This window comes from Coffea arabica, chromosome 11c (assembly GCF_036785885.1).
Source record: "Coffea arabica cultivar ET-39 chromosome 11c, Coffea Arabica ET-39 HiFi, whole genome shotgun sequence".
In the NCBI taxonomy this organism is placed as follows: Eukaryota; Viridiplantae; Streptophyta; class Magnoliopsida; order Gentianales; family Rubiaceae; genus Coffea; species Coffea arabica.
In genome coordinates, this window is record NC_092330.1 from 38,919,832 (window position 1) to 38,936,039 (window position 16,208).

Genomic DNA, 16,208 nt, shown 5'->3' on the forward strand with positions numbered 1-16,208 from the left:
GTGAGTTCTGGTTGGAGAAAGTAGCATTCCTAGGGCACGTGATCTCCCACGAAGGTATTTCGGTGGACCCAGCGAAGGTAGAGGCCGTGACAAATTGGAAGAGGCCAGAAAACTCCACGGAAATTCGCAGCTTTCTAGGGCTAGCTGGGTACTACCGAAGGTTCATTAAAGATTTTTCCAAACTAGCAGGACCTCTAACTGACCTGACGAAGAAGCATGGCCAGTTTATCTGGAACGACCGATGCGAAACAAGTTTTCAGGAATTAAAGAGAAGATTGACCATGGCTCCGGTACTGGTCTTGCCAAATGGAGTGGACGGGTTTGCAGTTTATGCGGACGCGTCGCGAGAAGGCTTGGGGTGCGTTTTGATGCAGAACCGGAATGTGATTTCGTTTGCCTCTAGAAAATTGAAACTTCACGAGCAGAACTATCCGACTCACGATTTGGAGCTAGCTGCAGTCGTGTTTGCTCTGAAAAAGTGGAGGCATTACCTATATGGGGTGACCTTTGAAGTGTACTCGGATCACAAAAGTCTTAGGTACCTCTTCTCCCAGAAGGAATTGAACATGAGACAACGGCGATGGATGGAATTTCTGGAGGACTACGACTGTACAATCAACTACCATCCGAGAAAGGCGAATGTAGTAGCTAATGATTTGAGTCGTAAAGTGCAAGTAGCGGGGTTAATGATTAAGGAGTGGGATTTATTAGAATCCGTGTGCGAGTGGAGACCCTGTCTTGGGAGCCATAAGGTGATATTTGGCAATGTTAGGGTGACTTCCGCTCTACTGGAACGCATCAAAGGGGCGCAAGGTGAAGATTTGATGGTACAGAAGTGGAGAGAGAAAGTGGAAAAGGGAGAAACTACGAACTTCAATTTGAGTTCTGAGGGCATTTTGAAATATCGACTCCGAATAGTGGTACCCAAGGATGAGTCTTTGAAAGCAGAGATTCTGGAGGAAGCTCATCGGTCCAAGTATACAATCCATCCGGGTAGCAGCAAAATGTATCAAGATCTGAAAGGAACCTATTGGTGGGACAATATGAAGAAGGAAATCGCTCAGTACGTGCAGAAATGTCTCATTTGCCAACAGGTGAAAACAGAGCATCAAAAATCATCGGGTTTGTTACAACCCTTGGAGATACCCGAATGGAAGTGGAAAAACATCACAATGGACTTTGTTTCAGGATTACCAAGGACGCAAAGGGGACATGATGCCGTTTGGGTGATCGTTGATCGATTAACCAAATCGACCCATTTCTTGCCGGTGAACATGAAGTATTCAATGGACAAGTTGGCCCAACTGTACATGGACGAGATAGTAACACTGCACGGTGTTCCTGTAAGCATCGTCTCCGATCGGGATCCACGGTTTGTATCTCGGTTTTGGCAAAAGTTTCAAGAAACCCTGGGGACGAAACTCAATTTGAGCACGACCTATCATCCTCAGACGGATGGACAGTCAGAGCGGACGATTCAAACTCTCGAGGACATGTTACGAACGTGCATTCTGGACTTTGGAGGCAACTGGGATCAGCACATGACCTTAGTAGAGTTCGCGTACAACAATAGCTTCCATTCGTCGATTCAAATGGCTCCGTACGAAGCCCTATACGGACGCAAGTGCCGGTCGCCGATTTACTGGGACGAAGTTGGTGAAAAGAAAGCTCTAGACCCAGCAACTATTCCATGGATGGAAGAGGCTCACGAGAAGGTCAAGTTGTACGGCAACGAATCCAAACATCTCAAAGCCGACAAAAGAGCTACGCTGATAATCGAAGAAAAGACTTGGAGTTTGAAGTTGGAGACTACGTATTTCTCAAGATCACACCCTTACGAAGTCTTACAGCGGGTAAAGGAAAGAAACTTCAACGGCGGTACGTCGGACCCTACAAGATCCTGCAAAGGGTAGGAGCGGTCGCGTATCGATTGGAACTACCGTCCAGTCTCTCTCGAATCCACGATGTATTTCACGTCTCGATGCTAAAGAAGTACCATCCTGACCCATCCCATGTATTGCAACCGGAGGATATCGAAGTAGATGAATCACTGGCCTATGAAGAGAAACCGGTCCAGGTACTTGATCGGAAAGTCAAAGAGTTTCGCAACAAGAAGATTCCATTAGTAAAGGTGCTGTGGAGAAACCACGGAGTTGAGGAAGCTACTTGGGAAGTGGAAGAGGAAATGCAGAAAAAGTACCCAAACCTTTTCGGGAATTAAGGTGAGAAATTTCGAGAACGAAATTCTTTTAAGGGGGAGAGAGTGTGAGAACCCGTAAAAAAACCCTAATCATTTTCCTAGGGTTTTAGTTCCCTTAATTGCATGTTTTCTGCATTTTCTGGCTTAGAAATATTTTCTTGGTGGATTTTATGAGTAATTATAGTTTTTAGATAATTTTTCTAATATTGGAGAGTTTTTAGAAAATTAAGAATATATATTGGACGTGGGACCTACTAGTGCGAAAAGTTCGGAAAAATTCGGCCAATTAGGTTAAATTCCGGAGTGGGATTTGATTGATGTGAGAGGAAACAAAAGGATTGACATGCATTAATGGAGTGCCAAATGTCACTTGTTGGTTGGTTGGACTTGTAGACAACTATTCATACTTTTGACTATTTTTGACTAAGTGGTTAATATCTCCAAAAAAATCACTAAAATTCACCATTTCTTCTCCTTGGTGGCCGGCCCTCTCAAGCTCAAGAAGGAAGAAAACTTCATCAATTTTCAAACTTCCATTTGGTTCCATCTTCCAAAAACAAATACCTAAACTAGATTCCACTCCATAAAATTCCTCCCTTGGGTGCTAGTAAGTAGTTTAGTGAAGTTTGTTTGAAGAGTTAAGGTGTCCAACATCTCTACCTCTCTTGGTTACTAGGTGAGTGGTGTGTGAATGCCCTCTTACACTTAATGAACCTTAAGTTATGTTTAGTAGTGGCTAAAGTGATGATATATGTGATTTATTTCTTGTTTTGAAGTGATTTGGTGAAATTTTTATTTTATTGATGAATTTTCTAGTTTAATATGATCTTGATGTTGTGGACTTGTATGATGATTGGCAATGGCCTAGAATGACTCTAGTAGGTGGGAATTATTGATAATTGCAACCAATTTTGGATTTGGATTGAAAAATGAAAAGTTAGGGTTTCAAAACCCCTAATTCTGTCCGGTTTTGGATCATAGGGTTAGAGGCCGAATTGAACTTTGTTCAAAACATGAAAGTTGTAGGTATTGATGAGTTTGAAGTGCCTGCAAAATTTCAGGTCATTTGGATTAGTGTAGAGTGAGATATGTCGATTTTACTGTTGCTGTTTTGGGTTGATCAGAATGCGAAAACTGCACTAGTAATTGGCCATTTTGACTGGAATTGGTTTGGATTTTGTTGTTGGTGTCTTCTGATGAAATGTAGCTGGATGTCTTAGTTATCATATGCCTTTGGAATCAATGCATTTGGACTTGTGTAGACTGAAATAGACTAATTACAGCATAGTGCGATTTGGGAACCTGCAATTGCGGTTCTGGTTTGGTAATCTGCATTTTTGACCTAGTTGTGCTAGGATTTGGACTGAGTGGCCTTCTACATTGTTGTAGCCCTGTATTTTAGCGTCGAGATGGTGGGTCTTACACCCTCATCTGATAAGCGTAGCGCATTTTGTGCCATTACCGCAAAAGTATGACGAAAACTGTTTTTTTGTTAAGGCCTAAGCTAATGCCATTTCTTAATTTCTGGTTATCTATGATGCTTATTTATGCATATGAAACCCTATTAGGGTTATAATTGGCATGGCTATATGACTCGTTATCGAGTCTCATTGCATTTGTTTGCATGTTTTAGGAAGTGACGTTGGTGCACGACGTTCGTTTAACGGCGGTGCATGAAGTATCACTTACGTGATTGGTGAGTATACTACTCACTTAAATGTTACCCAGACGCTTTGCAATATGTGGTTGTGTTGCCTTGAAGGCTTATTTGGATATTGTAATTGATTAAGGTGAGGGTGTACTTGACCGCCCTCACCCCTTTTGATAGTATCACTGATTGTCTACTGCTTCACTGTCTTACTGAACTTGATATATGAGTTATTGCATTCCATTTCATGGAAACTGATTTGGTGTTGTTTGGACGAATGTCCAACGACCTTACTGTATCACTGAGCTCAACTCCGTTAGGTAGTCAATTGGATCGAGCCGGCGAAGGCTTGGTCGTGATAATTGACATGCCACGGGGACTGTACTGGGAAATCTTGTAGTAATGAGACTCTTGATTCAGGTAAACTCGAGTATTACCAAAATGACTGAATGGAGTGCGGGTCCGGTTGGGGAATGTTGGGTGGAAGGAATGGAAGTAAAGAGTTGTCTACGGTTGGTTATTTTTTTAACATTGACGGAGGGTCAATGAGATTGGATCAAGAATATAAGCGAGGAAATGGGCTCTTGAGAGCCGTCCGTATCCTTTCACTGTTTTGATTTACTTCTTATTTGTATACTTGAACTGAACGGTTATGCTTATGTGAAATTAGTTGCTATGGTGGTTGTATTCTCACTGGGCATTTAGCTCACCCCGTTTCTTTTGTTTTCCTTACAGGAATATGACTCTTTTGAAATGAATTTTGTTAAGTGGTTGCCGAATGAACTAGATGAATGCCTCTTTTGTATTATATATAAAATGGGACCCTAAATGTATCATTAGGGCCGTTTTCACTTTTGTTTTGGCAACCCACATATGTAGTGACTTTTGTATCACTTTTAAATGCCATTGTGGCTTGTAAATGGTTAATGTTATGTTGTATATGTATTTCGATGTTTGGTTGGGTTTCGGACGGGTCGGTTACTATTCATGGCCGACTCTGGATTTCATTTCTTTTATTTTGGGGTATTTTGCCCTTTTGCCTTGTTTGCGCGCATTATAAGTTTCAGAACGTGATAGATCGCTTTATACTGCACCGTTAGTCCTGGCGAGAGTTGGGCAGACAGTCCGCTAACCTCTTTGGTTCGCCTTAGGGGAAGGTGGGGATGTCACAAGTTTCAACTTTCAAATCCATTGGAGTACATGCTTTTGATTTGTTATGTTACTACATTTGCAAACCCTGATAAACAGATTTTTATAAAATTCAAGAGACCGGGAAAATGGTAGTGTATGCATGCATGCACTAGCCACATAAACACATTTTTTTTTAAAAAAAAATTCGTTCTTTGTCTTGTTAAAATTCAAAGAAAGAGAGAATTATGACTTCAATTTGTTGGTGCCCTTTTCATAGTGGATCAATCATATGATTAAGGTGTCATGTATAATTGGCATTAACAAAAAATTTTATGAGCAACCAACTTCAAATCCACCTTTAAATCTTTTGAACATCCAGCAGGACAGACTGAGCCAAGAGTTTCTTGGCAAGAGCTAATCTTTTTCCAAGGCCCTCGGTTTGGGTACAAAATTCAACCAGTCCATTATGTAACTAGGAAAAGTAAATAATTCCCTTGAGGTTTTGTGAAATATCACTTAGCTCCCCTCGAATTAACATTTTGTTAGCAATGTCAGCCCTTCTAATCAAAAGTAATAGTGTTAGACAATGCATGTTAGAGAAGAGAGAGTATTTTGATGTCCTTAATGCCTATAGGCTGGTCAAAAATAAACATTTGAGAAACTAGGAAAAAAATTATATCTATGAAAACATTTTGAAAATGAGAGAGCGAAAGTGTGACAAGGAGAAAAGTTTGCTGCAATCAGCAGCTAGTAGATTGTTGAAAGCCAATGGCCACTTCGAATGTTGGAGCATTAATAAAAGGTACAAACAATTTCAAAAGATGGGTAAATTAAGAGGAAATTGGTAATAGAAAATGACTAGTTTAGCATATGGAAAGCAGTCATATAAATTATCATCATCATTGAACATCAAGAATTGTACTTTTGATCATAAAACCCTGCACTTAAACATCACTATCAAAGATGAATATCATCATATTCATTGCATATCAAGTATCAAATTCTCTTACAACCCAAACCATCTCCTATTACTTACACATGATCATTTAAAACATCAAACAGTTTAGATTTTTAACTATTATATAGTAAAGTTTGTTGAATCATGCCTTTACTCCAAAACATTAGGGGATCCTTTCGCCTGTTGTGCAAATTTCTCCTTATCCATATGAACTACATCTATCATTCTTTACAGAAGAGAGGAAAAAAGGATGGCTCTACCAAGTGGAAACAAAAGTCCTTTTGCAGGCTATAATACTCTAACAAAGAAGTTCACACCTTTGCTACTATGACAAACAATTCGCATCTTTGCTATATCTAGGGTACGAAAACGGTGCCAATCTCATTCCCAAGTCTTTTCTATTACATGCTAAGATTTTTCTGTCTCCTTTTTTCGAAGCTAGATAATTGCTTGAGAAATGAGTGTATTGTTGACAATTCTTCCCCTCACGCCATCGCTTTACAAGAGCTAGCGAGATTTTGAAAATGTCAGGAGAGATAAGTAGTGTTTCGTGAAACCTCAGGAAAGGTTTCTAAAATGATCCCAAAAAGGAAAGGCAAAACTGAAAACCAATTGACTAATAGTAATTCAAATTCACTCATTTTAAAGTAGTTCCAGAATACAAATCAACTGATATAGATGAAATCTTAGTGACTTTCAAGCCAAAAAGATGACCTATGATTCTTCGTGTGGCTGTGTGTTTGCTGTACTGTTTGCCACAACGGTGTGATGACAATCACAAGTTGCAATTTGACCTGAAGTTTATGTGACTTTTTCAATTGAATTGACGGTAAAGTTTAATGGGACACATGTTTTCTAATCTTGTCGAATTGAAATTTGTGGATCCTTTTCTCTGGGGAGCCCCTATCCCTATATATATATGGCCAAATGCTGTGCACTTTCATCTACTTTGGAAAAGAAAGGGTATTAAATCTTTTTGCTTACCCCCAAAAAAAAAATTTTTTTTTATTCTGTGTTGGAAGCCAGTGCATTGTCTGCAGATGCAGATGATCCAGTGCATAAAAAAATATACAAAGGAATCCGAGGATATTATACTCTGTTATTTGGAAATCAACTTCTGTTTTCATCCATAATGATCAAGGTATTCATGTGGGAGAAAAACCAATCTCTAATTCCCCCTGAGGAATACCTTGATCACTAAGACAATCTGTAGCTTTTCAAATTACAAGAAAGAAAATGTGTACACTCTCATGCTTGCATGGACACTGGGTGGATAAAGTGTGTCATGTGATTAATGAAAGAGTTTGTCAAAATCATAAACCACCAAAAGAAAATCTCATCAGCAGAGGCAGCAAAATTCAAATTGAAGAAATGAAGATGATTAGACCTTTCCTGCATCCTAATCAAAACTCAAAAGGTTCTCTACATGGATTAACTGTGATGGCTGACCTAGGAGAAAGCATTTACAGTTTGTAATAGTGAGGTATTTACAATATGGTTGAATATCAACTGAAGAGAAGGAACCAAAGAATGAGACGAGACAACAAAAATGAACTATTCCTGCTTTGTCCTCATTGTTCGATGTAATACCCAGGTCCATGCGTTCAAGAATATCAAAAGGCCAATACCAAACGCTGTCCAAAAAGTTACCAACCACTTTGGCATGGGATTGGGGAATAATCCTGGAGAGCACAACAGCCACAATAGGGAAAAGGATTTATCAGTTGCAACGTAGTCAAACAAATCATTCATTCTAGAATGAGCTTAGAGTAGAGGATACAGGGGGAAAAAAAGCAAGAGAAATGGTCAGACTAGGAAAGCAAACAAACCATGTCCAAACTTGATACAGATGAGGAGTTCAACAATGCAGATGGCCACGGAGAGCCAACAAAAGGAGCCCACCTTTTTCACTGGTTTTCTGAAAAATCATTATACCATTCATTCAAGCATCGTGTGGAGAGAGAGAGAGAGAGAGAGAGACATGATAGATACTATCCAATAGAGAGAAATAGTACATGGTTTGTGATTGGCAAAAGATGGGGCAGAAAGCAATGGAGTACCTGTCCTGTAAGTAAGAATTGTACTCCCGAATGGTTGGTAATGCAATAAGCCACCACAAAATCAACCTATAAATTACAAGGGGGTTTCGTGGAGGTATCCAAAGGCAAAACTTTAGGAAAAATGTATTCAGCTCCACTGTCAAAAACACAACGCAAAGACTCAGAACTTGAATAAAACGCCAAGGTCCAAGAAGTGGGTGCCATTCATCTTTGTCCCACTGTGCGGGTGTAAATTGACCCAGCGTCCGTTTGACCTGGTAAGTCCCGTAAAAGTTATACGCATAACAATCAGAAATAACAACTGCACTTCTGCCCAAAGGCCAAAAAAAAAAAGGCAAGCACAAACGGTAGACAACAGCGGCTCCTCAAAAGTGTTTCACTAACAATCCAAAAAGTAGATTGATTGTAGAAGAGTAAACCCATATCAAAGTCGAAGAACATATCAAATTCCAGAAAATATAGTACGAAATCCACAAAATTGTGGAGCAGGGACATGGTCCACAATACTGCAGTAATACTAGACCAAGAATAAAATTAACTCTTTTGTTCTGCTGTTAGAAGCTGCAGTGATAATAGACTAACAATTGAATGAACTCTTAATTGTGCAGCAGAACATTGAAAATCAATTGATAGCACAAAGAAATAGAGAGAGAGAAGGAGAGAGAGCAGGAAGAGGAAGGCTCCAATGATCTTCAATGTATGTGTAAATTTCCACCCTTAATTAAGTTTTTGCTCGAAAGCAAAATTATTTTCACTCTGTTTATATAGATTTGGGACATGTCAATGGACATATATGATGTCTATGTATTTTTATAGATCACCTGTGCAAGCACTCCAAATACATTCAGAAGGAAATATCAAATCATAACAGAACAGACCTACTACGTGTAAAAAAGGAAGACAGAAACACCAAGAAATCATTGACACTTGGCAATTAAATTTCATTGATACAAAAACCAAATGATGTAATTTGAATGATGCAATTGAAGGAGGTACCATGAGAAACATACATTGGAAAGGGAATTATGACAAACAGAGGTGAATGTCCAGAACTATCAGAACCTTCCAACAAGCTGATAGTCTTCTGCTTTTCGATTCCTAAATTTAATTACAATGTTCATAAAATTCTAACTACAAACCGATACAAATTCTCCAATCACTAACCATCATGGTTTTGTCTATAGAAAAAAGCTTAATTTTCCTTCACTTGTAATTGTTCAACAAAAGAGGAAATCAAGAAGCTTAGACAACACAAAGTCCAAAGAGTAAAAGATATCTGCTGAAGAAGGCAAGTTATGGAGCATACGCTTTTATCAAAAGCGAGAGAGAATGCAACAGAAGGTTATACTCATAGGCTAGAGAAATTTATGTCTTGGTAACAAAAGGAAATTTCAGAAATTTATACCTTAGGTCGGATACCAGAAAAGAGATGAAAAGATCTGATGGCCAACAGAAGTGTATAAAACAATCTCAAAGCACAGAGAAGTAAAAGTAAGTGGAGTGAAACACATACTTTGCCCATGATATTTGGCTGCCGACTTATGCCAACCCATTCATATGTCCTACCATCAAAGTACCGTACAGTGCGCATTCCTGCCCAGATTCCTAAAGAACAAAGCAATAACACAAACAAGAAAGTCACTTTCAACTAACCAACAAATGACCTGAAAATAGCAGGAAAAGGAAATCGACTATACAATTATAGGAAAGCATTCAAAAAATGACATCCTTTTTCCCAAAACGAGGATCTGTTACTCTTTATCAAATAACATCAGACGTTAATATGGCTGCACCCATCAATTTTTCACTGTTGAAAATTTTCAAGAGGAAGATGCTTCATTATTCCCCTTGTTCTCTACTTGACAATATGGTGCACACCTTAACTTAGCTAGAATTACATTTTTTAAGTCATAGCTAAATTATGTGAAGAAAACATAATCAAAAAACTTTAAATGGAAAGCTATACAATTTCAACTCCCAAAAATATCAACAAAGCCAAAACATAAGTTTCACTTTGAAATGAAAGGTAATGAACATTTTCCTCAGCACCTTCAACAAACTTTTCTGCTAGAACTTTTTAACATGAGATTCCAAACTATCTGCCCAAGCATTAACTCATCTCCTACCACAGTCTTTCTCAACAGAGTGATCGATAGCTCACAATCACTTACAATAGGATACACAATTGTAACAATCAGAGGAATGCCATCTCAAGCCTTGCAAGGAAAAAATAATAATAAATTATTCATGTTGCATGCGTCCTAATACGCTGACCATCTTAACTGACAAGTACCATCATGCATATGAACAAGAAGTGGGATGTGTCCTAGGGATAATGTATCCAGCCAACATTGACAAACATAGACAACAAAATAAAGTGGCTGTAAAAAGAAAGCTAATGCCTGTAGTTATAGCAAGCAACCAACATAACGGCTTCAAGGTACTTACCAAACCAATTGCAGATCAAAATGTCAAGAACAATGCTGTCCCACCAGCACTCATTGAAGTTCGGTAGCATGTGGCGGAAGGTAAGCTGATAATACAAATGAAAGAAGAAAAATACTCATAGGTTAGGTAGGAAAATCACTAATCATTAAGCATAGTTGACTAAGCCTCTCACCTCCATTAACTCAAATCCAATAGATAATACCCATAAAAGAGGTTGGTTACGAATCATTATGGCCTTTCCCCACCATCCAAGGATATGTGCCAAAACAAACTCATCAAAAAGCGTATCCTAGAAAAGGCAGAATGAAATTTTAAAAGATGCAAGAGACAGGCATTCGGTAGCATGCTTCATGTATAATATAAGCAGGGGAAAAATAAGGAGAGATTAACTTTATGAGGTAGAAGGACTGAGAGAATTCATACATAAACATTCTTAAACCTGCTTGTGGGATTTTCAGGCACATATATCCGGCAATCAGCACCATAAGATCTCTCTGGAAGCTCTGCAAGAAAAAGGGAGCTTAGAAAACAAAGCCAAAAATACTCAGTTACTTAATCTGTTTCAGAAAATATTTGTGTAATCCACAGAGAGCCATTAATAGCCAATTCAGTAACTGAAAATGTGAAGATGAAATCCATTACCAACACCAAGATCAGGATGCAGATATCTCATGAACTCCCGAGCATCATCTCGCTTCTGAAGATCAGGAAAAGGGAAAAAAATTAGTAGCTAAAGCAAAACTAACAGTTTAGGTACAAAATCCCATAGATGACACAAAAATACTTCTAAAAAAATCGTAGATATGAAATCTGGTTCCAGAACAAGGTTAATGCAGGAGTTTGAGAGGGGAGGGGGGAGGGGGCCAGAGAAATCAAGAATAGGAAACAGACTTGATACTTCCTTTGACCACAAGTGGCAAGTATCAAACAAATGATAAAAACAAAATGCACTTTTCAAAGTTCTTATTACTTTTAGACTTGATTAAAAAAAAAAAAAACTGAACCAACTATACTTGAGCTTAGCACCACTACAGAAATCATCATGAATAATGAGAATAAATAACTAAAACAGAAAACAAACTTAAAATTAAAGTCTTAGCACCTGCAAAGGAAGAAAAAATAAAGAATCCAAACAAAAGAAATCACCTGGAAAAGCAAAAATGTCAATGCAACAAGGTAAATCACAGCCATTCCATGAACCAGCCGCCAAATTGCAGGATGAGGCCTAATCAATATCCTGCAAGTGTAAGAAAGTTAAAAAGGAAATCATGACACAATCCCTTTGCTGTTCAGCATATAAGAACTCTATGAAGCACTTCAACAATCCATCTTGTTCCCCAACCACATGACCCCATGGTCACAGATTAAGCAACTAAATTCCAGTATATTTCTCCTTATTCTTAACTTCAGTTGGGAACTACGCAACCACCCATCAACAATTAGCTGCCTCATGATACAGCAAGTCATCCATTTAGAGAAAAAGGTAAAGAACAAGAATTAATTGCTCTTGGTCAAAGCAACAACAAACTCTGGAATGGTTGCCATGTATCTTATTCCCAAAACTTTCATACCATTACTTGTGGACTCACATTTGAATTTAAAGGTTTTATTTTTTATACACTTTGACACAGCAGGAAAAAAAAGAATAAGAAAACTTTTAGAGTTTAACATTTGCAATTCATGGGCTGACCTGCGCTCTGGTATAATATTTAAAAGGACAATACGAGTGCAATTTATCAAGGCATTATAACAATAGAAGAGTGTTCCTTTCTCATGAAGCTTACCTGTTAAAATCAGCCTAAATGAAAAAAAAGGCCATTTGACAACTTCCTCACTCATCATAAACTTCAGTTACTTTAAGAAACACCAGAAGACAAGAAGAACCAATATTGAGTATGTTAGTATTGTACTTACGTATCAGGGGCTTGCAGCAAGCAATAAGTAAGAAAAACTGCGATCATTGCCCATACACCCCTATCAAATGCCATAAATGCATTGGTACCTTAAAAAAAATCTGATTCTGAAAAACTTAATGTAGGAAGGAAAGTGCTCATAAAAAGAAAAGACAAACCTTTTCACAGATGCAACACTATCTCCAGCTGAAACGCTTTCAGGCTCAAGGGCTCCACTGGCCCAGCTAAAAATTTATTTTAAAAAAAGGATCAAAAGAATCAGAAAACAGAATACACATTCTACATACTGCATACAGTACGACAGCCATGCCAGGACCACAACAAAATAAAAACTATTCATGCAGTTGAATAAACATGATGCATGACATCTGCAATGAGAAAATAAGCATGCAATTTGGGAGGCATAAGGACCAAGATTGATACAGTAGTATATTTGTATATCCTCTATAAGCTAGAGATGCTCAAGTAGGCTATGGTGAAATTTAAACTACTACATGCTAGAATATCTGTCTGAAAGAGGGAAAAGTAGCTTCAAAATGGGACAAGGTGGGTTGACAAGATTCTTAAATTGATGGAACAATAAAATAGGGAGAAAATAAGCCTAGATCACAAGCTGAAAAGTGATGAAGTCAAACAATTGGCAGTATTCAAGGCAGCCAAGAAAATGTTAAGCTACTCTACTGAAAAAGTGTATTAGATATTGAATTACAAAAACTAATCAAAAAGTAATTGTCTATATAACTGGTTATAGTTACTCCCAACACTAACTTCTTTACAAAATGGAAAGCTGTATGTACCGCATAGATGCATAGTCTCAACCAACACTAAGGGAAAAAATCAGAAACTAAGAGGGGGATCATTTCCAACTAGACATCACAATTGGTTGGAAATTTGATTTATTTTTTCACCATAATTTTACAGGAATTCCATGACTCTGGTTGAAGAATTCATCTAGACAACAAAACGTCATCAACTTTGCCAATTTGGAAAATATGCTGAAGCTTAATGGACTTTACAATGCTACCCCAACAAAGCTTAAAGCATAAGATCCAAAGGGAACTAAAATTCTGGAGGCCTCTCTTATGGCAACTAAGATGGCAACTGGTAATTAAATAGAAATGCCGAATGTTCTAGATGCTTTTTTGAAATGCCAAGCATATAGCTGTAATAACAGAAAAAGCTCTTCAACCAAGAATATACACTCTACCAGTCTACCTAGATTTCAACAACTTAGAGGCTGAGAGAGGAGTCATGTTTAAATTTTCAGCCTGTGGCTGACAGCAAAGAACAAAGTTGATCGTCAGGTATTCACATGACTGAGGGTATAAAAAATAAACATGACTGCTTCTAAAGGCTAATCGACCACAGTTTATGTTAATTTGTGCTTTGGATTCCCTAAGTACCTAGATTCACCAAAGTTGGCTTCGTATGAAATGTACCTCATAACTTGAAACATCTATACAACTAAAAAGAAAAAAAATAATAGCTGAAAACCAAAATAGTCAATCTATCATATAAGTAGTGCTTACTCACATGAGAAAACAGGCACCAACAAACAACAATGTAAGTGTGCGAGGCTTGTATGCCCAGGCAGTCCATGGATCCAACTCATCATCGGGACTTGATATGTTGACATTACCATTTTGCTTTGCAGTATAATCCTTCCTCCTCATTTTCTGATGATCATTAGGGTCCATTTCCTAGAGTTGAGAAGAATTCAAGTTTCCAATTTCAATGGCAAAACAGGTATAACAAGAAAAAGAAAAGAAAGAAATACTGCTTCAAGAAAATAGATAAACTAACACTAGCTATATCAGAAAAGATTAGATAATAAATGTCCAGAAAGAAGTACTGAAAGTGAAACGACAATAACATCGCTATACTTTGAAGCATGAACTCTACAGACATCGCCAACAAAAATGATTTGGCAATAAGAATAAGAGAGTGAGTCCTGTGAGCTTAGAGATGTCAAAATCATTGTTAGTATAAGCGGAATTGTCAACCCCACTCATAGATGGCATATGGTTGGAAAAAGGCATACAAACAAATGTCAAAAGATGAATAAACAAATAACTAGCAAGTACCCCATGACAGGCCATGTACTCTACACACAACAATCCAGAAGAAAGGTAATAATCAAGGACGGCAAAAAAGGCAGTCAAAGGACATCCTAAATATCAGCATCCCTTCTCCGCAATTACATAATCAAAGCTAGTCTTGGTATTCTTAGCCTATACACTGAATATTACCGCCCAAACATCAGTTCAGCTAGAGTCACTTCGACAGCTTTATCATAATAAATTTGCTTCTTTACTTACACAGCATGGCCATGCGGTAAACTTTTAAAAAAAAAAAAAAAAAGACGCATATAATAAGCTGAATAATCAATAAGATGTACAAGATATCCCTTTTAAAAAAGATTTTTTAATTTCATTAACCAGAAATCATATCACCCGCATAACAACTTCTGAAACAGCTCAGCGACAGTAAAAGTTCAGTTCAAAAGTTTAAAAAGTTATCATTACCATTAAATGCATTGGTAATACTTTACAGAAGATGAGAACTTGAGAACTTCATAAGCATCAAAAAGCCTTAAAAATCAAAACACAAATTAAAAAAAAATTCCCTCCTGAACACGGCAATAACCAAACAGAATCAACGCTACACAAGTGGGAAAAAAAAGCTGACATAACAGCATTATAACAAGAAAAGAAACCTAAAACCAAATTGAAATCATTATTGCCACTGAATTTAATAGACAAAATCTAAACTTTAAACTGCCTCCTCCCTCCCCAATGCTATTAATACCTCTACTCAATATTGCATGTGATCAGAAGCCGTTATAATCTCCCAAATTTCCACTAAAAAAATGGAAATCATGGAAAAAGTAACGCTTATCCAATCCAAAACTTACCATTACTCAAGCAAATAACAACAGCTCAGAATTCAAAACCCGCAGAAAGCATTGCCTGCCAGGTTGCCAACCCCACACGTTATTGGCATAAAAATGACAACTTTACACCATAAAAACCAAGGATAAGAATACAAATGGAGAAAATTACAATTGAATAGAAGGAAGAAATGGGAAAACAAGCAGAACCCAGAAAAGTTAATTGAGTATTTAATCAGTTATTGAAGACAGCAACATACGTAATGGTACGAAAAAAAATGCCAGATGTTGTCGAGGGATACCTGGCCGAACGATGAAATGGCAGGGTGATTGAGGCCGTTGGATCAAACCCCTCGTGTTAGACAATAGTAAAAGACCAAAAACTTTAATGAATTTATCGAGATTGACAAGAAGAAAGGAGCAGAAAAAGAAAAGAAAAGCGAGACTAAAAGATAACTGCCTCTTCTTTCTGTTCTTCTCCCTCTCTTAAAAGGTAGTTTCGTAGTAGTAATAATAATAAGGCGGTGGTGGCGGTATTTATAGTAACTGAAGGAGGGACGGAGAAAGGTCAGCTGTTCTTTTTGCCAGTTTTCTTTTATTTTCTGCAAAATCTTTCTCCCTCCCTGCCAGAAGAAGCTGGATGACAAGGAGGAGAAATGCGTGTCAAAAAAGTGTGTGTGTCTGTGTACGACGGTCAAAAGACTTGATCTGAGGATTGTGTGTGTGTGTGTGTGTTTTGGTGCAGTGTTGCGTGTGTATATTAGATACGGAGTTCGAGGAAAAGGACGGTGGTATGTGTTGATTTTGGAGTAATTAATTGATTGCTATTTGCTACGACCGATAGTCTATTACTTCTACAGAGTACCCTCTGCTGACTGCTGCTGCTGCTACTTGTTTAGTTTTTCTTCGGTTTAATTCAATCTACACATATACTTGGATCTTAAACCTTTTCCTGTATTT

At 37.9% G+C, this 16,208-nt stretch overlaps 1 protein-coding gene across 3 annotated transcripts; it reads right to left on the minus strand.

Moving 5' to 3' along the window:
- Nucleotides 1–7,300: 7,300 nt before the first annotated feature.
- On the minus strand, nucleotides 7,301–15,936 carry LOC113717254 (CDP-diacylglycerol--serine O-phosphatidyltransferase 1-like). 3 transcript variants are annotated; one of them, XM_027241999.2, is made up of 14 exons: nucleotides 15,551–15,936; nucleotides 15,273–15,327; nucleotides 13,892–14,058; nucleotides 12,517–12,582; nucleotides 12,360–12,419; nucleotides 11,592–11,682; nucleotides 11,088–11,142; nucleotides 10,869–10,948; nucleotides 10,618–10,734; nucleotides 10,446–10,530; nucleotides 9,511–9,602; nucleotides 7,998–8,251; nucleotides 7,767–7,855; nucleotides 7,301–7,619 (listed from the first exon to the last, which is right to left on the minus strand). In XM_027241999.2, exons 2-14 carry the CDS (start codon nucleotides 15,273–15,275, stop codon nucleotides 7,492–7,494), a joined length of 1,287 nt encoding a protein of 428 aa, XP_027097800.2. In that variant the 5' UTR covers nucleotides 15,276–15,327; nucleotides 15,551–15,936; the 3' UTR covers nucleotides 7,301–7,491. The 3 variants fall into 3 exon arrangements, with proteins under 3 accessions (XP_027097800.2, XP_027097798.2, XP_027097799.2); XM_027241997.2 differs by having other exon boundaries at nucleotides 7,953–8,251; nucleotides 15,551–15,688; XM_027241998.2 differs by lacking the exon at nucleotides 15,273–15,327 and having other exon boundaries at nucleotides 7,953–8,251; nucleotides 15,551–15,690.
- Between the last annotated feature and the right edge of the window lie 272 nt (nucleotides 15,937–16,208).

Excerpts from the sequence above, each read along its gene's own strand:
- LOC113717254 (XM_027241997.2), bottom strand. Across the intron at positions 12,420-12,516 it reads AGTGTTGCATCTGTGAAAAG|GGGTGTATGGGCAATGATCG; the intron begins GTTTGTCTTTTC and ends GGCATTTGATAG. Across the intron at positions 11,143-11,591 it reads TGACATTTTTGCTTTTCCAG|AAGCGAGATGATGCTCGGGA; the intron begins GTGATTTCTTTT and ends CCTGATCTTCAG.